Below are 26568 nucleotides of genomic sequence, written 5' to 3' on the forward strand. Positions count from 1 at the left end.
CAAAGTCTGGTCTGGTTCATGGCAACCTGAGGTATATGCAAACTATGGTTAAGTGATGCCTCCGGAATTGTGAAAATATCAGAGGCATCAAAGGGGGGAATGTGGTGGAATCTCGGTAAAAATAAATTTAGTAGGCCGAGATTACCACGTGGCATGTGTACGTGCATATACTGGTGTATCGGTCGGTTGGCTGCACGTGGCAAAGATACAATCAGTAGTGTACGGAGCATGTGCGAGAATACCGGATGTAGTATTTCCCTCCTCCATTGTGCTGGGCAAGCCATGTGGTCAAACAGGAAGTTAGTTCTTGTTCGATTGATTGGGTAAGAGTATGTGTGGGTGGAGCTTATTATGGGAGGAGTTACATGCCTATATAAGGAGCCTACACTATTGTCTGGGGCTCAGATCTTGTTGTATTTTGGTGACATTAGTCCCTCTGAGTCCCGTTCGGTGAATCTCTTCCTTCCTGAAGAAACCTGTGTCCATCTCTCTGTGCTTGGCTTCCGTCAGTTTCTCCGGTATCAACACTATAAATCAGACCTGCACAACATACAGCCCACCAAAGGATTTTGTGTGGCCCGCACACTAAGGTGTCTCCTTTACTTATGGCCACTCAATGGGTCTTGCCTTGCTTATCAGGAGCATCGGAGGAATTGAGAAGGGGAGGCAGTCAGGAGGGGGTCTGGGCAGGGGAAGACAGAGGAGATTGCTGGAGAGGAGGGGGTGCAGGTTGCAAGAGTCAGCCCCCAACTCCAAACAGTCTCAGCCAGCACACTGTAAACCAGTGAAGCCACCCTGCTGCACCCAAAAGGTAGGAAACTGGAGGGTGACTATAAGAGTGTATATTTTGACCAGTATGCCTGTCAGTGTGTGTATCTGCATGTCTGTCAGTGTGTATGTGTATGTCTGTCAATGTGTGTGTCTCTGTATGCTTGTCAGTGTGTGTGTGTGTGTTTATCTGTATTTTTATAAGTAATTTTATATCTTTACTTGTAAAGTGAGGCCTAAATACACTAGAAAAAAAGTTTAGTCCATTTATTTTGGCTCCTACTTGCTGCCAAGTTGTGCAAGTCGGTTCTAAATGAATGAGCAAGACAGGTTATCTTCCCTTCATCCCTCCATAACCAATACCCACTGATGATAACATTGATAACCCATACCCACTTATAATAATTGATATTGATCATTGATGATAATTGACACTCATAATAAATATCATTGATAACTAATACCCATTGCTAATAACTGGTATTGATAATTAATACAAGTGATTAAGTACATGTATTGGTGGTCCTGCCCCCACATTAGTAAAGCTATCCCTGATGGGTTATCTCAGCATTATCCCCGCTGCCCCTGGCCGCCTGCATTCAGCTGACACAGAGCCATGCAGTTTCCGCTCCCCCCTCCCCATGACGTGGTACGTTCTTCCTTCCTGAATCCCGGTGCGCGTCACTTCCGGTGCCCATCACTGGCTAATCGCCGGCTGTGCTGAGCAGCAGAGGGGGTTGTGTGTCGGTGATCTCGCTGCTCGTTCTCCTCTCCCCGGGTTTACCAGCACCCCGCTCCCGCCAGCTCGGTCCCTCCCTCTCTCTGCCGGTCTCAGCATGGCGGATTTCGACATGTTTGACTCAGTCGGTAATGGGGTGTCCGCCGAGGAGGACCCGGCCGCCGCCTTCCTGGCCCAGCAAGAGAGCGAGATCGCCGGCATCGAGAACGACGAGGGCTTCAGCATCCTGGACAGCGGGGAGCTGCCGGTATCGGTGGACGGTGCTGTGGGTGAGTGTCATGTGACAGGCCGGCCTGGCTGTGTGTGTGTGTGTGTGTGTGTGTCTGTCTGTCTGTCTGTCTGTGTGTGTCTGTCTGTGTGTGTGTCTGAGTGTCTGTCTGTCTAGTAGGACATTAACCCCTTCCATGGATCCGGCACGGCTTATGATAACATGAAGGGATGTCAGACCGTGTTATCTATATCTATTATGGGTCTATTATATCTATATCTTGCCATTCATATACTGTAACAGCAGTAACCAGCCTGGCTGCCTGGGCTAAGGTTACATGTCTCTAGGTAAAAGGTCACACTGCAAAGTTCCAGGTGCATCCTCAGACTGTGGGTACCACAGCAGGTATCTCAGAGCTGTGCTGGGGAGGGGTTTGCTGCAGTTCATGTAGAGAGCACTCCTGACATTGAGTTGATGTCTTTAGAGTGGAATAACTGTTGTAAGCAGTGTGTGAACATTTCAAGTCAATGGGTGATAAACTACAAAAACTGAATGTTCTCCTCATTATGGTTTTTGCCCAGTGCTACTAAAAAGAAAAATACAGCCCTCCCCCAGATGTCCCATTGTCGTGCTGTTAATCACCAGGATTTGCGTAACATATTGCCTTGTTTTCTCGGCCAGTCCTAGGGGATATGTAGCTAAGCTATCAGCATACTGTGCAGTGGATATTTGAGTGGCTTATTTACAGGCCACCCTTGTAATATTTATGTAAGAGCTGATTGTGCTATCCATTCAACTCTAGCTAATATTGACATCTCTTGAAAGTAAGGTTTCTTGGAAATGACTTAAAGAAACATTAAAGAATATAAACCTATATTTATAGCACGGTAGTTCCTATTTAGTTTAGAGCCCTTACCATATGCACCACCATTTCCAGCTCTGCCTCCCGTAAAGTCATCCTGGAGGCATCGCTATCTCGGCTAACTCAGTGCTCCTCATAGAGGTGCTTTTTTTTTTTTTTTTTTTTTTTTTTTTTAAACCCTGCAAAACACAGCAGTGTTTACATTGATTGGCTATAACTATAGGATCACTGCACTTAAATGACAACTTTACTTAAATTATATGGTCTTGGTGCATTTAGTGGTCCTTTTTAATCCCTGTAAGTGTGAACTAGTAATATACTTTTTTTTTTTTTTTGGTAAATCCTAAAATGCCTTTTGAATTCTTATGTATGCTGCTCTCAGAACTAATTGGGCTGGTTAATTTGTGAGAAATATTCAACAGAAATGTTTTCGCCTAAATCTTACTTGTAGTTACTGAGTAATCAGTCTGCATGACCCAAGAATGTGCAATAAGTAACCATGTGTTATTTAAAATGTAATGGATTCATGAAATAGCCATGCTAAAAGTATTCTTCCAATGGTTTTGATTATATATTTCAAATTAAATTGCTGGAATTTTGTAATGCTAGTTTGTGGGGAGAGGAAAGCCTAATATTGTTTTTAGTTACTTTTTTTTTTTTTAAAATCTTGACTACACATATTGTTCAGAATCTGATTAGGCCAATAGGCATAGTTAATTTGTTAAACTGGGAAATATTTATTATTGAAAGTGAAGTAATTATCATTGGCTTTTGCAGAGCAACAACATATTCCTCAGCACTTTACTTGAACAGGGATATTTAGACCTGAGTAAGGCTCTGCTCAAACGAGCTTACAATCTATGATGACTTTGAGGTAGATGTAGCTATACCATTAGGTGTCTTGCCCCAGGACACTTACTTGTGAGTTGGGTAGCCTTTTTGTTACCACTGATCTAACCAGCTGATTTACCTTGGCTCAAGATTATTTTCATATTATATATGTTTTTGTTTTTTAAACATTTTATGTTGAAAGAACAAACTGATATTCTTTCACACTTGGAACCCTTTGGTGCATGGCATTGTTTTGCAATTCCATCACTATGCGACACATTAAAACTCACAGTAGGAAGTGATTAACAGATTTTACTTGAAGAAACCAGTGGGAATGTCTGTCTCCCCCTTGCCGCTCCCAAGCTTAAAAGTGAATCAAGCCTGTGTATATGTTTTTGTATGAAACCAGCCAGACTTGACATTTGCAAAAAAATAAAAAAAATCCGTGTTGCATAACCAAAGATCTAAGGCTTTAACATTTTACTCCTGATTAACTTTTTCTATGCTCCAATGCAAAGTTCTAAAAGACATAAACAGTCATTTTATACTAATATTTATAAATCATTTTACTGTTGGAGTTGAAAATGTTGTTTCCTATATGTACTTGGGAAGTGGAGATGCCCTATGTGCATTTTTCTTGTTCAAGCACATATTTATTTTTTAGATAATTTTTTTTTTTTTTTACAAAAATGGTTCAAGATGATTATGCTGCAAACATATGCCACGAGCTGAGAAATGGCATTTATCTTTTAGAGCCAAACACACTAGAATGGTCTCCACCTTATTGTGTGGAGGGGGGGGGAAACGCTTTAATTTTTGTTGGCACATAATCTTTATAAATGTTTGTCGTGCATTCGTTGTCCATAATTATTTATAAATACATCAGAAAAAGTCTTGTTTTTAAGTGGCAATCCAAGCACCATAACCACTAAAGTCCTGATGCCATCCGACCATAACCTGTCAAACCCTTTATAGGCATCCAGCCTTCTCAAACCGTAGAGGCTGGATTTTGCACCAAACTGACAACACTCCACTGTTTGAGAAGACTGGAAGTAGTTTGGTCCCCATGTAAGTGGCAAACTGTGATAACATTATATGAGGATGCCGCAGTAACTCTTATGGTGCCATAAGTTCAACAGTGGGTTTAGTTATGGGGCTTGGATTGTTTAATGTTTCTATAATTGCAAATATATTTACTGCTGACCATTACACTGGCTAGTGGTTTTCCAATTGCTTCAACAGTACATAGCAGAGTCCAGTGTCAATATTTATTTAGTGGATCTTTTCCAGTGACATACTACTTAACTTTAAAACTATACCAACATATAGAGATCTAGCAAACCTAGAAGGAACAAAACTTACATTGTATAGCACAGTAACAGTAAAAAACGGCTCTGTCATCGTGTGTGGTCTTTGCATAATTTACAATCACCCCCGACAGTGGCTTTGCTGTGTTTCTTGTTATTGCGGGGAAGGTGAGTTATACTTACCTGAACATGTTCCTTGCAACACCTGCCATGCTCTTACCAGTCCTCTTGACCCCATGACGCTTCAGTTGCCAGGAGTCCACTTCAGCGTTGTACTCTAGCGCATGCACAGAAGAAAAACATGGTCTATAGAGTATCCCACAACACAGCAGGATCCTCTAAAGACAGAACCTTTTTCTTTCAGATGTCACTAGTGCCGGCTCCACCTTTTTGTCAAGCATAGGAAAAGTACTAAGTGAAATTCCAACACAGTCAATGTAACTATTTCATAATTTATATATTGCTCATTTTGGTGATTAAAGCTCCAATAGAAGCAATTGTTTGTACTCAGAGACAAGTGGAGTGCAACGGTTGAATATAAATGCTTGGCAGTCTGTATAAAGATGTCTTAGTGGATGGACATCAACAATCGTGATTCCCTATATTGCTACACATTAAATTGCTGGGCAGAACAATCACTAATCTATAAAACGCACCCGTTTATTGTACGTAAATTAATATACAACATGCACAGCATCTACAAAAACATCACCGTGTGTTCCAAATCAGCCTCGAACCACATGTTTTGCGAAGACTTCCTCAGGGGCTTACTCTGTGCAAACGTACAATTAAAATCCCGTTAAAACTACACACAATAAATAACCAAGGTGTGTGTGGGGGGGGGGGGGGGGGGGGGGGGGGGGGGAGGGAACACTATTCATGTATATGGTTTTGACACCTTTTATAGAGATTTTGGAATACCCACTCTTTCTTTTTACTGTAACATTAATGAAGTCTTTAAGCATTATTAGGCGCACACACACCATGTACTAAACAGATTTCTTACTCCATCGAGAAGGTAAACTTGTTTGACCCGTTTGACCCGGGTCTTTAACACCTTCTGTTCCTGTACATGGAATTGGAATTTAGGAACTATGGTGGAGGGACACCATAAAGCTTAAGTTTTTATTTTCATTGACTCAACAGAAAATAAAATTCTAGTAAAGAGGCAACACTTTTAGGGGTCATTTTTCAGGCCAGTATGGCACTGACAGCACTGAAAAGATTAATTTAACTGGCAGCACTCTCCTAGTTAAGTACATCCAACTTGCGTTGTTGCAACTACTTGTTTTTTTAGTCCAGCTATTGTACGGCGCTGGGGAATTTGTTGGCACTTTATTAATAACAAGACCTGCTTGTGACTACTTTCTATTTGGTGAGGAAAAAGCACCCTCATTGCATTCAGCCTATCTTTACAGTACAAGGCTTGTGAGACCATGCAGAACTGTATCTTGTCTATTATGTGAGGGGCTGGGCTGGAGAACCCCAGTTTTGTTAAATGGCTCGAATGTTTGACTTGAAACCAAGGCACGGCAACAAATCAATAAGGTGTTATGGTACATTAAGCGTACTTTTTAACAAACATTGGTATCAACATTGCCTTGGAGTTAAAATGTAATTTGAGTTAGCACATTTTAAAATACCAGTTGATTTAGAAACCTTCCACATGGCAAGTTCTCTGCATAAAATGGTTTATATAGCCTATTCTTATGTGAACACTTCATATTTGAGGATGTCAGACGTAGAACAGTTTTCCGATTTATTTCTATTTGTTTCCCAAATGAAGCTTTCTGACAAAATGTGCTGGATCGGCTTTCCGGTGGTGCCCTTTGAACTTTTTTTTTTTTCTCACAGGAATTTCCTCCTCAAAACTCCCCAGTTTCATTGTTAATCCTTTCTTGTGCCACTTTTGCTGAAATGTGTCGACTTTGAAAGCTGCCTTTTGGGAAATACTTTCTTTTGTTTTTAATTCAGTTTATTGAGAAAAGTTGAACAAAATAACATCATCAAGCTATCAACATGGTATTAAAATGTACGGAAGTGATGTGAAGAATCTGCAACAAGCTTTATGATGTCTTCTACAAATATATCACTTATCTCCAGCAGAGAATATTCAAAAGTAATTCGAATAAATTAAAACATTCAACAGAAACTCAAAAAAAAAGGGTACAGAAACTCTTCTAGGCAAGCACTGAGCACACATTTAAATTTTCCCATTAAATTATTTGCAATGGTGCTTCCGTGCCACGGGACATAGTTTTACTTGGTCAGTGCAGTGGAAGTACCTATGATATACCTTTACCTGCTCTTGATATTCCAATTTACTTTTTCACAGTCATGATCTGTCTTCTCCTCCTCCTCTTTATTTCCTCCTTCTCCCTCAGTATAAAAATCTCTTCTTACACTCACTTCACTCACCCCCCCCATCCACATTTATATATGCCCCTCTTTATTACACTCCCAGAAACCCCATCACAATACCCTGCCCTTTACCCTCACTTACCAACATTCAGTGTGCACTTTGGAACGCCCGCTCCATCTGCAGTAATTTAAAATCAGCAGCCATACACAACTTTTTCATCTCAAACTCACTCACACTACTTGCACTTACAGAGACCTGGCTGTCCCCCTCGGATAGCGCTACTCTCCCGGTCATCCTAGGCTATTCATTGAGCACTTTTTTTCCTGGCTTCCCCACTTCCTCTCATCTAGCACTCCCTTATAATATCCCAATCAACAACCCCAACTGCACTGATGCCTCTTGTCTGCTCTCTGTAACCTCCTCCTTTGGCTTTACGCAATGGTCCAACTTAGCAACCCATATAACGGAAAAAACTCTTGATCTCGTCTTCACCAATCTCTTGACCACCTCTAATCTCTCCAATATTCATTTTCCTCTATCTGACCATCATCTGCTGACTTTTGACATCAGCATACCTAAGACCCAATTGACACCACCGTCTGCAATCTCACAGAAACCTCCAATGTCTGGACCTAGAGCATTACTCCACTAATCTCCAAACTCTCCTTTTACCTATCTCAAACCTCACCTATCCGAGCTCTGCAACTTCCTTCTACAATTCCACCCTCTCCTCTCAACTAGACGTCATGGCATCTCCTACATTTAAACACAGCAAGCACCCCCAACAACAACCTTGGCACACCATGCTGACTCGATACCTCCAAAAATGCTCCAGAACTGTTGAAGAAAGTCTCACTGTGCATCTGACTTTCTCCACTATAAATTTATGCTGTGCTCATACAGCAGGGCTCTTTCCTCTGCAAAAGTAAATTACTTCAATACCCTCATAACCGCACTCTCCCGCGAACCCAAACGACTATTTCACACACTTAACTCTCTTCTTCGCCCTATTGTTTCTCCTCCATCTACTAACTTGACCGCCTCAGACTTTGCAACTCACTTCACTGACAAGATCTCTACAATTAGGAATCTTTTTAACTCTCTGCTAGACCTGCTTCAGTCTGGTTTCCATGCTAAGCACTCTGTGGAAACGGCACTGACCAAAGTATTCAGTGATCTACTCGGTGCAAAATCTCGTGGTCACTACTCTATATCCTAATTCTTCTTGACCTTTCTGCGGCTTTTGACACTGATCATCCTCTGCAACATTGGTCTACAAGATATTGCTCTCTTTCAATGTTTTTCTCTGGCTCTGCTTCTTCTCCCCAACTCCTCTCTGTTGGTGACCCCCAAGGTTTAGTCCTGGGTTTGCTACAGTTCTCTGTCTATACTTGGTAAACTCTTTGGCTCCTTTGGTAATCTCATTGGCTCCTTTGGCTTCCAATATAATTTCTGTGCAAATGACACGCAAATCTATCTGTCCTTTCCTGATCTCTCCCAGTGTCTTTGACTGCCTCTCTGCTATTTCTAACTGGATGGCTGCCAACTTCCTTAAACTCAAGTGTTGCTACTTCTGTGTCTGTCTCCCTCCAAGTCAACGGTGCCAACATCAGCTCCACCATGGAGGTTCGCTGCCTAGGTGTTCTCTTCGACTCCGACCTCTCCTTCACGCCTCATGTCCAGTCTATTGCCAAATCCTGCCTCTTCCATCTCAAAAACATTGCGCGCATCCGACCCTACTTAATGCCTGATGCGACTAAGGTGCTGGTCCATTCCACTGTCCTTTCTCACCTATACTGTAATCCGCTTCTCGGTGGCCTTACGTGTTACCAACTTGCACCTTTTACAGTCCATAATGAATGCAGGGGCAGGCTCCTCTTCCTGTCCGCCCGCTCCGCCCACGCCTCACCCTTCGGTCAGTCCCTACATTGGCTTCCTGTAAGATATAGGGCTCAATTTAAAATTGTTTCTTGCTTTCAAATCTCTACATAATGCTGCTCCCACCTATCTATCCTCCATTATACACAAGTATGTCCCGTCTAGGCCCTTACGCTCTGCTGAAGACTTACGTCTATCTTCTGTCTGTAGACACCTCTGGTGCTCTTCCTTCAAGACTTCTCAAAGGTTGCACCGTTCCTGTGGAACTCGCTTCCCTCCTCCGTTAGATGCTACCCCAGTCTCCACTTCTTCAAAAAAATCATTAAAAACCCACTTCTTCATAAAAGCATATCAAACTGTAAATAGCTCCCGACTGATTCCTCTCTTGCAACTGTCATTAGTCTAAAACTATCCTTACCTTTTGTGTCACTTTATCCCACTCCCTCTAGCATGTAAGCTCCATTGAGCAGGACCCCCAACCCCTCTGTTCCTGTGCGTCCAACTTGTCTGGTTACAACTACATGTTTGTTCGTCCACCAACTGTAAAGTGCTGTGGAATTTGTTGGCCCTATATAAGATGATAATAATAATATTGCAGGGTTAAGAGGACACTGCACCCAGATCACTTCATTGAGATTACGTGGTCTGGGTGACCATTGTGTTCCTTTTAAATTTAACCCCTTAAGGACCAAACTTCTGAAATAAAAGGGAATTATGACATGTCATACATGTCATGGGTCCTTAAGGGGTTAAATCACTAGTTGGTAAGATTTAAATCATTATTTTTAAAGTTATACTCATTCTTGCTAGTGGTTATAATCTATGGAACAGTCTGTCTCCCCCAATCAGACTTTTAAAGTCCACTTCTTTAGAATAGCTGATAGACTCCAAGCATAACTACTATTACTCTAACATTATCCATTTCACTCTCCCCTTCCAATTTTGCTACTTTCCCATCGTGTCCGTTCCATTCCTTCACTCTACCCTTCTTTTTTTGTCTTTTTAAACCCTGTAGGAAGGCTCATTGTTCCTATAAAACCTGTAAACATTACTCACTTGTTGTTAACGTGCCTTTAATAGTATTTAAAAGCGCTGCAGACTTTGGCGCTATATAAATGCCAATAATTCCATGCAATCACAGACTAATGCCCAAAGGCAGTGTATTTGCATGCAATATTCTTTCTGATAATGTACATTAAAGGGACACTATAGTCACCTGAACAACTTTCTTAATGAAGCAGTTTTGGTGTATAGAACATGCCCCTGCAGCCTCACTGCTCAATCCTCTGCCATTTAGGAGTTAAATCCCTTTGTTTATGAACCCTAGTCACACCTCCCTGCATGTGACTTGCACAGCCTTCCATAAACACTTCCTGTAAAGAGAGCCCTATTTAGGCTTTCTTTATTGCAAGTTCTGTTTAATTAAGATTGTCTTATCCCCTGCTATGTTAATAGCTTGCTAGACCCTGCAAGAGCCTCCTGTATGTGATTAAAGTTCAATTTAGAGATTGAGATACAATTATTTAAGGTAAATTACATCTGTTTGAAAGTGAAACCAGTTTTTTTTTTTTTTTAATGCAGGCTGTGTCAATCATAGCCAGGGGAGGTGTGGCTAGGGCTGCATAAACAGAAACAAAGTGATTTAACTCCTAATTGACAGTGAATTGAGCAGTGAAATTGAAGGGGAATGATCTATACACTAAAACTGCTTTTATGTAGCTAAAGTAATTTAGGTGACTATAGTGTTCCTTTAAGAGTTGTGCAGAGTGGGATAACTCTTATCTTGAAACCACTAAATTAAATAAAGTAACATTGCAGAATACTGCAGAACAGATTGGCCCTATAACATTAAAACCTACCTCTGTGGCTAGGGGGCCAACATCTGCCGTGTCCAAGCATGGATGTGTTGGTTTGAACCATGCTTGCCAAAAACTGTTAAACATTTCAATGTCAGGCTTCTAAGATTCCCTTGTGTTGTCTAAGTGCATTTTTTTTAAACTGTGATCTATTGAAAGCAGTGATGCTGCATTTTTATCCGATATTTCAGTGGGGAGCCTAATTTGACCTCACTCTCTCAAATCTCTTCTCATACTGGTGCTTACACCAGCAAGTTTTCCAACATATTTCCTTCCAAGGTCAAATGCTTATTCATTGCAGGTCAGGAAATCTTGAAAATTCTGGCTACATGATTGAGACACGCGCACCCTCAAAAAAAAATATATATATATTTTCATTTGAATAGCTTTTAGATTAAAGGGACAGCTTAATGTAGTTGTTCTGGTGAGTATAGTCAGTCCCTGCAGGCATTCAGTAGTAAACACTGAGAAAAGGCAGTGTTTACATTACAGCCTAGGGACTCCTCCAGTGGCCACTACTCGGATGGCTTCTAGAGGTACTTTCTGAAGCAGTGTCTCCACTCTCTGCATGATTTATTCAATCTATCTCTGAGGAGATGCTGATTGGACAGTGTGGGTTTGGCTCTGCCCCTGCCCCCTCCTCCTCGGCATTCTCATCCAATCCTTTACTATAGGAAAGCATTGTGATTGGCTCAGATCATGACTTCTGATCAAGGGCAGAGCCATTACCAGTAGACTGGAATAAAGGTAAGATTGTACTATGTTTAGAGGAGCCAGAGGGTAGATCATGTTTTTATATATATCTATATCTCTATCTATCCACGATCCCGCACTCACATTTGTTAAGTGCCATGGTGTTCTTTCAGCCAAATCAACAGTCCTATGATGGACTGAAACGTCGATTTTTGCTGTAACCCGTGAGTTATTAATAAAGACAATTTTCTTCAAAAAGCCTAGCGTGTGCCTTTCTTCGTGGAGATATATAATCAGAAATACATATTCCTTTAAGGATTATTCTAAACACCATGACCACGTCAGTGTTTTGATGTGGTTATGGTGCTTGGAGTCTGTATGCACAAATCGTTTTAACACAGTTTGCCTGTGGTTTAACTCCACCTCCAGCATAGTTATTAGGGCATCATTAGCAAGCCAAGAATAAGAGTTCCAGGCTTGCTAATGTCAATTCTGTGCATAGATCAATGCACAAACAAGCTTTCATTGGCTGAGAGCGATCAGCTGACACGCTCAGCCATTGAATGAGTGGCAGGATTAGCATCCAGCTTCTGAAGCACTACAAAATCTAGAAGTTGTAAGCCTGTGGAAGAGGAAACTAGGTGGAGTCTCAGGTAACAAACTGTTGTAAAAGATGGTCTCCTCACTGCAGCCTGTTCCTCCTTTATTGAAGTAATCAGTCAAGATGACTTTTGATGAATCAGATGCTTTAAGGACTTATGATTGTGCTCCGCAGTCTCCACAATCTGCCTACCCAGTGCTAGTCTATAAGAAGCATTGGATGGACACCGTATCCCACATCACTGTGTACAATAGCAAGATTGTAGGGGCAGCATCTATGCCCCCAAATAATTTCTTTTAGATCGTTATTTTGAAGAGTATCCCTTTAACGTTGAAGCCTTTTAAACGCAGAAGATTGCATTAAAGGGACAGCTCATTGAAGTTGTCTGTGTGCAGTGTTCCAGCACTCTTAAGAGGTAATTATTGCAGTTTTTTTTATACTCTGCAATAATTACCTGCTAAGGTTAACTCCTTCTCTAGTGGCTGTCTACCAGACAGCCACTAGAGGGACTTCTGGATCGTTAGATGATTTTTGGCCGCCTAACTGATGCTGGACGTCCTCATGCTATGCATGAGGACTTCCAACAATGCCGGAATCCCCATAGGAAAGCATTGAATGATGGGGAAATCCTAATGTGAGTGTGGCCATTGCTGCACATGCGCATTGTCTTCCTCACCAGCTGATGTCGGCTACGGAGGAGCGGAGGTGGATCAGCGCCAAGGAACATCGACGCTGGACCTATGTAAGTGGACAGAAGGGGTTTTAAACCCCTTCTGCATTGGGGGGGGGGGGGAGGGGAGGTTTGTTTTCCTGACACTATAGATTCCCTTTAAATTATTAATCAATTGTAGGGCTACTTAAAGATTCCAGCATCTACCTGTCTACAAATAACAGATCTAGGTATTAAAATATATTGCAGTGTGTGCATGTATTTCCTTCACCTTCAGTTTATAAACTTCTGCTGCTGTACTTGATTAAAAATAAAATATACTGTATATACAAACTGGTAATTTCCCTGGAGTGCAGATTAAACTGTTACAACTTTTACCTTTTATATAATCAAGTAACTTTACCTCCTGTACTGTTGGGTATATCATATTCTCCCATGAATGCTGGCTGTGCACCTGTACATTGATCCTAGTAATCCTATGCTCCGATACTGCCCCTGCTGTCAAAAGTGTGTGTGCACTTTCTCATTTACACTTGAATTTTTGTCATGCTTTTTCATGTAATATTTAATAAAGACGTGATTTGAAGAATTTTATTGGTTCTGTATTCTTCTATTGCCAGGTTTTTACCACTTTTGTGTACATATTAAAATATTTTTCCTTTGTCTTACAGATGCTGTAATGAATGGGGACTATTATCAGGTAATGAAATGTGTTTTTGTTTTGCTTTATTTTTGTGTCAGTTTTTACTGAAATACTTTAAAAGCAAATGCCTCCTTGAGATAAGCCCCATTTCCAGTCTAGGCTTTGGTCCACAGCAACATGGATCTATCTACTAAGCTCTTGTCTTTAGCTAGTTTAATGATTCTGACCAACATTATAGATAGAGATTGTTTGAGACACACATTGGTGTCTTTGTGTCCGTAAACCTCATATCCCTCCTTTTTAAAATTTGTGGTCCTGTGTACTTGTTTTGCCATTCAGTTCAAGATAAAAGTTAAACCACCTTTTTGAATCTGTGCTTCTGAAAAGAAGTTAACTCCATAAACCTGTTTCCCACCAGTGGCATTAGTCCTACAATTAAAAATCCTCTGTGTGACCTGAAGATATATAGTTGTTCTGTATACTAAGCAGACTAGTCTATGAAACGCTTAAACGGAAACGCATCAAGGATTATATAGATACGTTGTTTAGTGAGACTGCGTGCAGCTACAGGATGGCCCATTTGTACCAGCAAGGGACACTCCAGTTCGGAGCATTTCATTTTGGTATGTGGGGGCTATTTTATTCTTTAAACCTCTTTTTTGTAACAGGAGTCTGAGACACACGGTTTGTCCTAAGAATTACTCTCAAGCTTTATGATGAGTAGAACTTTCCTGTAAACTGATGGCTGGTACTGATGGCTAGTAACCTGTTCTGTACCTGTATTTTGCAAAGTTTCTACCCTTGCCAGAGCTGTGTGTGAGGGGTTCAACTTTGATATTGCTAACTGTATGCTAGATTAAAAAGCACACCGTACAATATTATTAGGGGTAATAGGAATGCTTGTTGTATAGTATGTATGCAGAGTGCATGCATAGTTTGTGTAATTTATAAAAGTGTTCATTACTCAATGTACTGTAGGGTTTAGAGTAATTCAATGGAAAGAGATCCTCAGTAGCTACTATAAGCCTCTAATAAATGTGGCTCCATGACACAGCTATTTCTGTATTGCAACCTTTTTGCCATGTTGCATTCATAGTGCATTCCAATTACTGCGCTTGCTGGCTTTGGTTGGATGCCTCAAGCAAATGGTGTTCCCTTTTTAAGTAGCTTTAAGGATATGCTACTTAGATTAATAAAATACTACTAGGTAGAGGCAAATTATTTGAAATGAATCGGCAGTTTCAGAAAAGAACACACCATGTATATAAAGTAAAGGGACTGCTAGGATGGAGTTCACTGTTTCTTATATAGCAATGGTTCCCAAACCAGTGGTTAAGGCACTCCTACCAGTCCAGAATTTAGGGATGGGGAAAAAAAAAAACACCACAAATGGGTAATCCCTAGATCCTGGACTGGTATGGGTGTCTTGAGAACTGGTTTGGGAACAACTGTTGTATAAAATGGAAAAATAGCAGAAACTGTAAATTTATATTACAATAAGATATTTGAAGTTCCTGCATTTGCTTCGTATTCCCTGGCTTTGTAAATTCTGCAGTGAGCAATCGCCAAACCAAGGAGTGATTCCGATAGCAGGTCTTTAGGCTATCATACTAAGTTCATCCCCCAGATGTTTTTCTGGGAAGAAGAAGAATAATTTACTATAGCAAAAAGATAACACTGCAGTTTTAGCAGGGTAAGCAGAAAGGGAGTGCCTTAAGGACTAAAATAACTTGCTGTAACCTAACCTGCACATTGCACCTAGTGTGTGTCTAGTGATCCTTTAACTGCTGCCTTTTTTTCTTGTTCAGGAATCTAATGGACCAACTGATAGCTATGCAGCAATATCCCAAGTTGATAGGTTACAGGCTGAGCCTGAAAGCATTCGAAAATGGAGGGAAGAACAAAGAAGCCGTTTGGAAGTACTTGGTTAGTGCTCATTTTAATTGAATAAAATATACTGTATATTAAATCTTATTTTATGGTGTTGAGTTTTGGGGTGTTCAGAATCTATAAACATAACTTATATTTCTAAAATTGCAAACTCATCGCTAACACATCGTATAAACCGATTTTTATTTTTTTAAATGTTATGATTTGACATTTGTGATATATTAAAAGAATGTATCTAAATAACTTTCAAAACAGTCTAGTATAAAATAAGTTACAAACTCTTCCATCCATAATAGTGATGCACCGAAACTGAAAATTCAGGATGCCCTTGGCTGAAAACAGAAACCGAAAATTACTTTTTTCCCCAAATGCATTTTAAAATAGTTTTTTTTTCTATAATTGTATTAATATTAGACCTTTTGTCAGCAACTTACAGTGAATTTTATATTTAAAGGGACACTATAGTCACCTGAACAACTTTAGCTTAATGAAGCAGTTTTGGTGTATATAACATGCCCCTGCAGCCTCACTGCTCAATCCTCTGCCATTTAGGCGTTAAATCACTTTATTTATGAACCCTAGTCACACCTCCCTGCATGTGACTTGCACAGCCTTCCATAAACACTTCCTGTAAAGAGAGCCCTATTTAGGCTTTCTTTATTGCACGTTCTGTTTAATTAAGATTTTCTTATCCCCTGCTATGTTAATAGCTTGCTAGACCCTGCAACAGCCTCCTGTATGTGATTACAGTTCAATTTAGAGATTGAGATACAATTATTTAAGGTAAATTACATCTGTTTGAAAGTGAAACCAGTTTTTTTTTTTTTTTCTTTCATGCAGGCTCTGTCAATCATAGCCAGGGGAGGTGTGGCTAGGGCTGCATAAACAGAAACAAAGTGATTTAACTCCTAAATGACAGTGAATTGAGCAGTGAAATTGAAGGGGAATGATCTATACACTAAAACTGCTTTATTTTGCTAAAGTAATTTAGGTGACTATAGTGTTCCTTTAAGGCTAGAATAACTAAACTAGAAAAAAAAAATAGTTTTCAGTTTGGCTAATTTGGCCTATAATAAGAAAATCAGTTTAACCCCTTAAGGACCAAACTTCTGGAATAAAAGGGAATCATGACATGTCATGTGTCCTTAAGGGGTTAGTTTCACTTTCATTTCCTCACAATTGACAGCTAAGTAATAGCCCTGAATTTATTACTAGGTCAAAGAGGTAGCAGTTTTAAAACTGAAACTCTGACTATGCTCTGTGAGCCTAAAGGGTGAGAAAGCATGATAAGAGTTGTAGTTCTCTAGCACCAACCGCTGCAGGTTCTACATGTGCTGTCCAGATTCGGCCCTCTAACCCCCGCTGCTGAGTTACCTTGTCGGGAAGCTGAGCTGGTAGTCCTCCCCTCTGCTCTACGGGACAGCTTCACAGGCAGCGTCTGTCTTCAAGGCTGCGACACCTGCCAGAAAGCAAACTGCAACATAGGGGTTACAAACACTAGAGAACGCAGCTCATGGCTTGTCCTGTACCAGTTTTTCTTCCGTGCGCTACTTTCTCTGGTGTTTACAACTCCTGTGCACTGCACGTTTAATGGTCAGATAAGTAGTGTGTGTGTATATGTATACACACACAAAGCAGCTCACTGTGCTGCGTTTCTTATTGTGGGACAACTGATGTTGGGTAGTCCGCTGCTAAAAGAAAAAATTAACAACCTGCCCTGGGGGTGGAGGGGTGTAATTTTCGGCACATTTGGCCCATTTTCGACCGGAAATTTCGGCAGCCGGAAATTCGGTGCATCTCTAATCCATAAGAATTTCATCCTGCTAGTTCCATTAATTTTAGCACTTTGTCTAAAATTATTTATTTTAGACTATTTAAAACAAAGCTGTCCTTACCATTTTCTTCATAGAATCTCTGGAAAAACCCAACAAAAGTTATATGTAAGATATAGTGGTGTCTCCTTTTGTCCTGTTTGAGTAGTTGTTTTTTTGTTTTGGTTTTGGTTTTTGTTTTTTTAAATGTGGCCAAGGAGAGGGCTTCTTACTGCTTCAACTGCCATATTTTGTCTTTCCCATGAGCTGTCAACAGTTTATGAAAACAGAAAACAGACTTCATCTCCCCCAGTAGACCTTATGGAACCAGACACATCATCTTAAGGGAGTTTTTTTTTTTTTTTTTTCTTTCTTCACATAACTGTCTAGATCCCACAAGTGACAGTGATCCCTTTCTATAAATCTCCCCTGCTGTGTTTAATTGCACATTGATATTGTAAGCCGAACTTATGGTCCTTTCATTGTGATGGTACTGAAATGAATTGGCGTAGCATCCTTTTAAGTGATTTTGAACATCTGAATTGTTTGTGATCTCTCCAGATGCTAACTCTGTAAAACAAGAATCTGAGTGGAAAGAGAAGGCTTCCAAGGAGCTGGATGAGTGGTACGCCAGGCAGGACGAATTGTTACAGAAGACCAAAGCAAATAATCGGTAACAATCCTAAAAGAGACATGGCGTTTGCTGCACGTGCACTGCACATTGCACTCCTGCCAAGTTCTGTCTTTTCTGGATGAAAGTAACACATTTGACTAGTTTTCCTTTATTTAACAGGGTGTTGTAAGAAATGCCTAATGTGGGCACAGCATTGGTGTTTAAAGGGTCAATTTTAACCTTTAAGTGCCGCGCGGGCAGTGTGACAGTATAGTGTTACGTAAAAGACAGTGGTTCCTGCATGCACTTAATTTTCTGTTTTTATTTATTTATTTTTCATTTATACATCTTCTGCTCTTTATTTTTCATGTTTCTAGATTTTAGTGCCTCATAAAGCCAAATATTTATCCCCTCAAGGACCAATGACCAATATTTGATGATGGCACAGTTAGTCCATAAATATGGAATGTGCTGTTTATTTAGCATTTACAGCTATATACTGCCCTGTCACTGTTAAATGAGCATTACTACAGTCTTGGTCGAGCTCAAACGTTTGCTTTGTAAACTTTGAGCATTAGAATAAAGGAACACTGCTATTCTGTTTGTTCTTAAGGGGTTACAGCAAACATTTTTATTCTCTAGTAAGTATTGTAAAGTGAAATCGCTTTTAGTTAAAAAAAAAACCAAACAAAAAAAAAAACATTGGAAAGAGTCGATCTTGGCTTTATTTATTTTTTATGTGCCAACTGAAGTCTTTATAATCTTTTATTCCCTTTCAGGTACTAAAGTGTGAAAACAGATCTAAGATGCTAACTATAAAGGGGAAATCCTGCATATACAAACTTCTGATTGTGTTTTCTTCTGATCCAGGGTTGGGCTATGCAAGTAATAATATTTAGGTCCGCATGTGGCAGAGCTTTGCAAGTTCCTGGAAAGCTTTTTTTTTTTTTTTTTTTTTTTTTTTTGGCACAATACAGAAATACAGTGTATTATGAATCAAAATATAAACTGAAATGAACTATTTTATGTGGCTTGATTTTTTTTTTTTAATGTTGTGATTTCCCCTTTATTTAGCCAGTGTTGTAGAAGCTTATGTTCTAATCCTTGTTGTGCATGTTATCTAATCTTCTTTGCCAGACTTACTTAAATCTTTCATGCATCTTTTCAATGCTCTCTCCTTTTTCCTTGTCTGCTTGCCTTCTCTTTGGACTTCTTGCTGTCTATAGGGTGGCAGATGAAGCCTTCTACAAACAACCCTTCGCTGACGTGATTGGTTATGTGTATGTTGCAAACTTACTAATTCTTCTAGCTCATTGTACTTGCTTTGTATTCTGTTTTCTTTCTTTCTTTTTAAGTTTTATTTACAAAAACAAAGTAGCAGTATAAGAGTAATAAGAGAATAATAGTATTGGTATTGGGGGGGAGGGGAAACATAATCGCCTTATTTAATAGGTAAGATAAACAATGTGATGGGGATTCCAGTCACTTTAAGTGACATATGCCTCTTTTATAGGGGATATGGGTTTTGTTTAAAGGAACTATAGTCACCAATACAACTTTAGTTTAATGAAGCAGTGTATATAGATCACGCCTCTGCAGTCTCACTGCTTAATTATCTGTAATTTAGGAGTTCATTAACCCACAGTTGTTTTGGTGACTAGTGTTCCTTTAACTATTTGGTTGCATTGAGCGCCCTTGTGTTGTGATGTTTTTAACTTTTGTTTGTGTTTTATATTTGCTGTAAATAAATTGCAGGAACCCTTTATAGATCGATAAAGACTTTCTCTAGCAGAGCTTCTCCACAGGTTCATGCAGACATATATGTTAATATAGAGATATTTTTGAACCGATCTAGCTTTCTATTCCTCATAAACAATCAAAAAAAGCAAAGTAGGTTTGTAGCCAACAGTCTTTAAGAAATTGACCATTATGTTAATCTCTAAAATTATTTACAAATGTGAGATATATATATTCCATATATCTCATTGTTGTACTCTTGTGAATGTGCGAGAGTAACAGTGACACTGGCACCTTGCACATGTCACTCCATGAACTGAACAAAGAATGTGGCAGTGCCAGTTATCTTCCACAAGCTTCACCCTTGGCAGCACACAGACAATGATTGTCACCTTTGCGGGTCTTTACAAAATATGTAAAGGTCTCAAAGGTGACAAAGCTGTGTTGATAGATTGAGCTACTGCTTTTTATTATTTGATGGAGATGTTCCAGTCTGTTCATTTTGCCTGCTTTGGTTGTGACATTGTTAGTAAATGTTGCTTATATTCTCTAAATGTAATCAAAATTAAGTGTGTAATCTGTTTGTGAAAGTTTGGTAAGTGCAACTTCTCTTGCATTGCATTATCTACTAATGTTTTGATATATATGTCTGCAGTTAGATCTTGTGATGACCCTATTTACGTGTCTCATTACTAAATTTCTTGGAAGGGGGATCATGCTCCTACTTTCGAAAACACCCTGACACCTCACATCTTGACTCAGGAGAGCCAACAGTGGTTCCTGCTTTGTATCTTACGACTCTCTGGCGTTGGGAGAGCAGCACCCGGCAGACCCCAAGCAAAAAGTCAAACCATTAAAAAACTGACTATTTACAGTGGTGGTCACCAGGGCACTCCAGACACCATAAAAACTACAGCGAGCTGCAGTGATTAAGGGGGTTGAAGTGTTCCTTTTATGCTATAGCAGTTTATATTGGCTCTGCGTACATGAATAATGTATCAGCACAAAAGATGTTGCTTTCATATTTGTATTTTTATCTACTGTACCATTTTGTGCACAACTGGCACAGTACATGTTGAATTTTCCTCTGTAGCAGGTGAGATGCAAGTAGTTAGGCAAAAAGGTTGCGATTTTAAGCAAATATTTTGCTTACAAAACAAAATTTAAGTAAAAATCAAGTGTTATGGACACGCACAAATTCATTTTACTGTAAGCTATTTTATTTTATTGATCCAAACTAGAGCACCGGCTTCTAAGGGTTCCTTGACACCTTGTCACATCAACTTCTATTAGTGTTTATTGGAACTGAACTGCTTTTGTTAAATCCTTCAAAAGCACCTTAAAGAAACAAAATAAAGTTAGGAATACAAACTGATATTTCTGACACTATAGTCTTGTTGTTCCTATGTATTTTTAGGACCCTCCCTCATGTGCAGTAAGAAATGAGGCGAATTAAAGGGGTAATATTGTCACCAGAACAACTACAGCTTATTGAATTTGTTCTGGTGAGTAGAATCATTACCTTCAGGTATTTTTCTCTTTTCAGAGAAAATGCAGTGTTTACATTACAGCCTAGTGATAACTTTACTGACCACTCCTCAGATGGCTGTTAGAGATCCTTCCTGGGTCATGGCTGCCTAAAATGCATCCAAACATTCAGTATCTCCTCCTTCTGCATGCAGACACTGAACTTTCCTCATAGAGATTCATTGATTCAGTTAATCTCTATGAGGAGATGCTAAGTGGCCAGGGCCGTGTTTGAATCATGCTGGCTCTGCCCCTGATCTGCCTCCTTGCCAGTCTCAGCCAATCCTATAGGGAAGCATTGTGATTGGATCAGGTCACCACTTCTGATGATGTCAGAGGAAGTTCACAAGCAGAGGCAGCATCTTCAGACTTGAATACAAGTAAGATGTTACTATATTCAGGGATGCAAAGGGGGCCAAGGGGACTAGATAGTGGTTTTAACACTATAGGGTCAGGAATACATGTGTGTGTGTGTGTGTTCCTGACCCTATAGTGCTCCTTTAAAGTTTTTACTTAACGCTTTCTAGGCATTGCTTCCCAATATCTAATCCACTGCTCCTTGTAGAGGAGCTTTGGGAATCCAAAGCACATATGATGCACGTGCATCCAAGCTTCACCATAGGAAAGTATTGAATCAGTGCTTTTCTATAGGAGCTTCCGCTTCACGTTAGTTTTACTCTGCCAGTGCCGCAGAAGGGAAATTGCATACATTGCAGTCTATTTTTTTTTTTTTTTTTTAAACTATTGCAAGGTTAAAATATCAGAACTACTGCACTCAGGCCACTTCATTGTGATAAAGTGACCTGGATGACTTTAGCGCTCCTTTAACAGATACAAAATCCTCTAGTCAAGTAAGTGTTTCCATGTGATAATGGAAACAGTGGTTTATCATTCGTTCACAAGGTGGAGATATCTTGCACAAACCTGTGTTTACTTGAGTACTATTGAAAACCTTTTTATATTTCTTGACTGCAAAGGTGGAATTCTAGATGTAACTGTAATGATTCTTCAATCGGTACTCTGATCATTGGTGGATTGCTATTTAGGAATTACTACATTTTATTCAAATGGATTGTGATAATTTGGTACAGTATTAGATGTTGTTGCCTTGTCTCTGATCAACATTGTATTCAGTAGAATTTCACTCACATTGTTTCCATCTAAATGTGCAGCCACTGTGCCATTGTCATAGGAAATCTGTGCAAGCTAAATGTCGAACTGCATGTCCTGCTTACCATCAACATTGCGTTAATTTTCTATATCTTTTTTTTTCCTCCTCTTCTCTTCACCTATAAGCACAAACATAAACCATCATTGCTACAGCCTAGAACAGTTAAGTAAAATCTTCTCACTGCTGCCTTCCCCTCCCAAACCTGTCTGTCCAATGATTAGTGCTAGTGTGTAGTGATCTGTCCAAGGTGATGGTGCTTACTTAACCCTTTGTGTGCCGAAGGTTTGAGCAACATGCGTAGCTACACACCCCTTGTGCACTTAAATGTGCAAGAAATTCCATCCTACATAATGTAATTCTTCCTTACCCATATTCATTTTTCTTTAGATTTACTTTGCTTTTCTTGAATTTCATGTTGCTTTTGCTATTCATCTTGTTATAAGCCCCCAAACTGCTAATGGCTTAACGAATTTGCAGTGTTTTGCGAAGTGTGAGCTACTATTGGATATATAAAAACTGGCATATCTCCAGAATCGGTCTTCTGCACAATCTAGATCTAGTGTAGTAAAAATCTGTGTTACTAGATTATAGTGCACCAAATTAGTCTAACTGCTTGATATTAGCTATTGTGTTGGTAGCAATGGTTTTCAAGCTCGCCTTATGGCTTTGCCTGTCTTTTCAAAAGTAGTAGTTTTCATTTGTGAATGGTTTAGAGAAACTCTTCTAGGAAATGGTTTGAATCATTTTAAATGCATCCTACCTCTTCCCTCCCTGTAGCCTAAAGACTTGTTAATGATGAAATCGAATATAAAAAATGTGAGGTTTTGATGGGTCTGTGTTTAGAAATGGTAGCATGTATCAAGATGTGGAACTTGCTGTGGTTATGCTTGGTAAATATTGCTTGATGGTTATTCTCAAAGGCTTTGCTCGTATGAAAAACCTAAGCAAGTCTGAGGTATTCATTGCTTAGCATATCCCGTAGGGCCACATTGGCTTACATACACACCTCCCTGCTAATAAAGGAAGATGGAAATACAGGTATATTCTGGTAATATGATGACAATATAACTGGAACAAACAGAGGTAAATTCAATGCACATATTCTTTTTATAAAAGTACCTTATATGCAGATAGCAGTGAGTGGAAGTAATTTAGAGAGGTACTTTGGGCACAATAACAACATTTGGAATAGAAGGCATGTAAGACCTTGCCAATACACAGATCTAAGTGGGAAAATCCCCAGACTGTAGTTTCTTAAAGGCTAACAACCTGTTATGTTGGATGAAGTAATAAAGTACAATGCTTCCCTGCTATATCTGTCCCCAGTTAGTCAGGTTTACTCATGAAACTCCCAGTACTCTTGTAAGTGTTCCACCACGAAAACCACCATCTTTTATTGACATAGGCATATGAATAAGTGTCTTAGGACATGATACTTACTGACCTTTATTCCCCCAGTTATTGTGCTGGTGTGGACCCCTATGTTAAAGGGATTGCGGGGTTTGTGTTCCAATGTGGGATGCTATGGCAAATAAATTTTTTTTTTTTTTGGTTTTTTTATCACTTTTACAACTGAAAATCAACATAATTTGGGCTCTTTTTTAAATGTATCAACAACAAAAAAAGGAATATAGACACAAAAAAAGAATTACAAAAATTAAACATAGCGGTCCCACTTTCACTAAGCGTATATTAAGCAGACATTCCTTGTTGTTTAAGTTTATTTTGTGAAGTATACTTTAAAGCAGTGTTCTCCCAGATAACACAAAATTGGCTATTCACTGCTGTTTGTGTAGTATGTCAAAAGTAATTTCAAAATATATATTTAGTGCACACACTGTCCTAGTATCGAACACCTGTACGTTGCATTTAAATTTTACAATTTTTGTTGGCAAAGTTCATATTTTATAGGAACTAGCCTAATCTTTGAAATCTTTCTCTAGTTATTTGACCCAAACAGATATTTTTTTTTTTTTATACAACTTAGTGGTCCTAACATACTGTTTCATAAGGCAGTATACTTTCCAAAAATTGTGACTGCTAGAATTGTCCACAAACGTAGGCAAGTTGTAAGTACCAGTATCTTGTTTAAAATAATCTGGATCCAGGTACTATGCTACATAGTTCCCATCACATATACTACACTTGTGTGACACACAGCCTCTGCATCTATCACAATACTTATGGTACTCGTGGTGTCTTTGCCAAAGACTTGTCTGCTTGTGTGCAGTTAGTTTTGTCGACTAAAATGAAACTAAAACAATTCAGATTACTAAAATACGACTAAAACTAAAATGGCATTTTAGTCAAAAGACTGTGACTAAAACTAAATCAAAAATTTCTGCCAAAATTAAAGGACCACTATAGACATCCAGACTACTTCAGCTTAATGAAGTGGTCTGGGTGCCAGGTACCTCTAGGGTTAACCCTGCCTGCTGTAAACATAGCAGTTTCAGAGAAACTGCTATGTTTATAATAGGGTTAATCCAGCCTCTAGTGGCTGTCTCATTGACAGCCGCTGAAGACGCCAGCGTCCATAGGAAAGCATTAAGAATGCTTTCTTATGGACTGACTCCGCGCGCGGTTCTTGCCTCGCATGCGCCTTCAGCCGGTGACGTCAGAAGAGGGAGGAGAGTCCCCAGCGCCGAGGGAGCCCGGCGCTGGAGAAAGGTAAGTGTTTAACCCCTTCCTCCCGGCGGGAGGGGGGCCATGACGGTGGGGGCACGAATTTGTTTTCCTGGCACTCTAGAGGGGCTGTGGAAGGGACAAAAGAGACAGACCAGGGCTTTGGAAGAGAGAGACCTAGAGGTGCTGAAAGGACACAAAGAGAAAAAGAGGGGCTGGGGAAGGGCCAAATGAGACAGAGGCTTTAACTAAACCCATTAGGTTTTAGTCATGTAGACTAAAATCTATGGAGATTTAGTTGACTAAAACAATTCAGATGACTAAAATACGACTGAAACTAAAATAACTTTTTGTCAAAAGACTGACTAAAACTAAATTGAAATTTGCTGCCAAAATTAACACTGCTTGTGTGGTGGTGCTGGTAGAAGGAAGAAGCTGACTGAAGCATATGTATTAGTTTGGTGGTTGGCAAGTCGATCACTTAATGTGTGCTACGCATGAGTCATGCAATGCTGCCATCTGACTATATCTATGATTAGCAGGCCACAATAAGCAGAACATTGCAGTGAAAAACACTTGCAGGATTGCCAGGTGCCAATTTCTTGTCATTATGGTCATTTTGGAGTTAACAATGTAACCATCTACATCATACATAGAACAATTACATTTATTGAGGAGGATGGAACTCTACCATTGTTAAATTAAATATCTAGTTGGTATTCCACTTGGTTACTGGAGATCTTAATTGCTGCAGCACTTAGATTTGTACGAGTATTACTACATTAGGTTTTTACAGCATTTTTTTTTTAAAACTGTTATTCTGATTATCTACTTGCTACTTTTTGTAGGGCTGCTGAGGAAGCTTTTGTGAGCGACGTTGAAGAAACAACTCCCGGCACAGAGTGGGAGCGTGTAGCTCGCCTTTGTGACTTTAACCCCAAGTCTAGCAAGCAGGCTAAAGATGTTTCCCGCATGCGTTCCGTGCTGATTTCTCTAAAGCAGGCTCCACTGGTTCGCTGAAATGAGAACACAAGAAGAACGTGACACTTCCGATATTTTAAGCTGTACTCAGAGGAGCTATGTTTGAAATTTGGTTATTTTACCAATTTTTTTTTTCTTTTTCCCCTCTCCCTAACCCCAATCTTCTGGACCAAACACCTATTGTATTTGATATTGATCATTGTGTGTGATTGGAAATCTGTCTCATTTCTCCCTTGTACTTAGTTAGACATGAGATTTGGAACTCAACATGTCTCAGTCATAGTCTCACAGTGTTTTTCTGCATCATACTAATTCTCATCAGTTTTGGATTTGTGGATAAACGCTTGTAATAGTGATCTGAACAATCTACAAACAGTAGCATCATTACAAATGTATTCTGTATTCCGGGTTACATTTTGTCAATGTCCAACTTCTATGGAAGTCCTCCCTATCATAAATGATATATTCCTATAATTAAATAAAAATATAAAAGAACGTTTGCTTGGCATTCACCATGCATTTTGTTTACAAATTATGCTATCCTCACTAAAAACTGAGACACTCCACATCTAAACTGAGCAAAATATGTAGGGAAAAAAATTAAGAATGTTTACTTTGCAAAACAGAAGGAACATTTTCGTATGAAAATAATTTAGTGCTTTCTAATAATAAAGTGGGAATATGAAACGAGGATTAATAAACAAAGTAATGTTAACCCACCCATCTTGGGTGCAGGCGAGCAGAATAAATGTTAGTAAATGTAACTTTTTTTTTTTTTTAATACATTTCATTCCC

General features: G+C 39.5%; 1 protein-coding gene across 3 annotated transcripts; it reads left to right on the plus strand.

Annotated features, from left to right (window-relative positions):
* The first annotated feature begins 1425 nt into the window (after window positions 1-1425).
* On the plus strand, window positions 1426-26349 carry CLTA (clathrin light chain A). Of its 3 annotated transcripts, XM_063455333.1 has the most exons (7): window positions 1426-1776; window positions 13447-13475; window positions 15227-15344; window positions 17681-17792; window positions 18959-19012; window positions 22293-22328; window positions 25641-26349. In XM_063455333.1, exons 1-7 carry the CDS (start codon window positions 1605-1607, stop codon window positions 25810-25812), a joined length of 693 nt encoding a protein of 230 aa, XP_063311403.1. In that variant the 5' UTR covers window positions 1426-1604; the 3' UTR covers window positions 25813-26349. The 3 variants fall into 3 exon arrangements, with proteins under 3 accessions (XP_063311403.1, XP_063311404.1, XP_063311406.1); XM_063455334.1 differs by lacking the exon at window positions 22293-22328; XM_063455336.1 differs by lacking the exons at window positions 18959-19012; window positions 22293-22328 and having other exon boundaries at window positions 1428-1776.
* Window positions 26350-26568: the final 219 nt, after the last annotated feature.

The sequence above is a fragment of the Pelobates fuscus genome, chromosome 5 (assembly GCF_036172605.1).
Source record: "Pelobates fuscus isolate aPelFus1 chromosome 5, aPelFus1.pri, whole genome shotgun sequence".
Classification (NCBI taxonomy): domain Eukaryota; kingdom Metazoa; phylum Chordata; class Amphibia; order Anura; family Pelobatidae; genus Pelobates; species Pelobates fuscus.